The 775-nt window shown below is 67.2% G+C and overlaps 1 protein-coding gene across 1 annotated transcript in view; it reads right to left on the bottom strand.

Moving 5' to 3' along the window:
- The window catches only part of PLEKHH3 (pleckstrin homology, MyTH4 and FERM domain containing H3), a gene marked incomplete at its 5' end in the record, with an annotated part of 1,937 nt that extends 1,164 nt beyond the window's left edge, over positions 1-773 (bottom strand). The window contains 3 exons of the mRNA XM_035903447.1: positions 3-211; positions 339-496; positions 698-773. Coding sequence (XP_035759340.1) covers positions 3-211; positions 339-496; positions 698-773 — 443 coding nt within the window. The remainder of the gene's footprint in view (positions 1-2; positions 212-338; positions 497-697) is intronic.
- Between the last annotated feature and the right edge of the window lie 2 nt (positions 774-775).

The raw sequence follows: 775 nt of genomic DNA, 5'->3' as shown, positions 1-775 counted from the left end.
ACCCACCCTGCACAGAGCCCTGCCCTGCCACGGCTCCCACCATCGCTCCCACCGTCCCAGGGCGCAGCCCCCCCGCCTGTCCCTCACCACTTTGGTCCAGGTTGCCGTAGGGGAAGGGCAGCAGGGGAGCGTAGAGGGGGCTGCTGGTGTAGCGCAGAATGGGGTTGCAGCGGTAGATCTGCTCCAGGACCTCAGGGCTGCCGCAGTGCTCCTGGGAGGGCGAGGCAATGGCAGGAGCTGAAGAGGGGCTGCCCAGCCGAGTGCCTGGCACCCAGGGCACGTGAAGCCCCAACCGTCCATCCCAACCCCGCCCGGACAGCCCCATGCCACAGGCTCACCTCGACATCACGCATGAGCAGCTGGGTGGGCGTCTGGACAGGCGCTTTGCTGTCGATGACCTTCTGCACCGCGCACACCCAGTGCACGGCCTCGTTCAGGTGCTCAGTGTACAGGCGGTAGCAATGCTTTCTGCCAAACACCGTCACGCTCCAGTAGCCTGCAAGGGACAGACAGCTCACCCACAGCCCACCAGCACCCTTGCCCCAAGGACCCCTAGCCCCAGCCAGGCCGGATCAACACCCCAGAGCTCAGCATAACCCCTCCTCTGGGTGACAGAGGCCCCTCGGGGCTGGGAGGGTGACGCAGGGCACGAGGGGCTACGAAGGCGCAGCTCGACCAAGGGGCGCGGGCGCCTTACCCGTCTCCTTGTAGGTTTGCTTGTCTGGCCACAGCACGGAGCAGAGGCTGGGGAGCACGAGGGAGCCCAGGCGCCGGG

This window comes from Egretta garzetta, unplaced genomic scaffold (assembly GCF_000687185.1).
Source record: "Egretta garzetta isolate BGI_Z169 unplaced genomic scaffold, ASM68718v1 scaffold100, whole genome shotgun sequence".
Lineage (NCBI taxonomy): Eukaryota > Metazoa > Chordata > Aves > Pelecaniformes > Ardeidae > Egretta > Egretta garzetta.
This window is presented reverse-complemented; position numbering and strand designations above follow the sequence as displayed.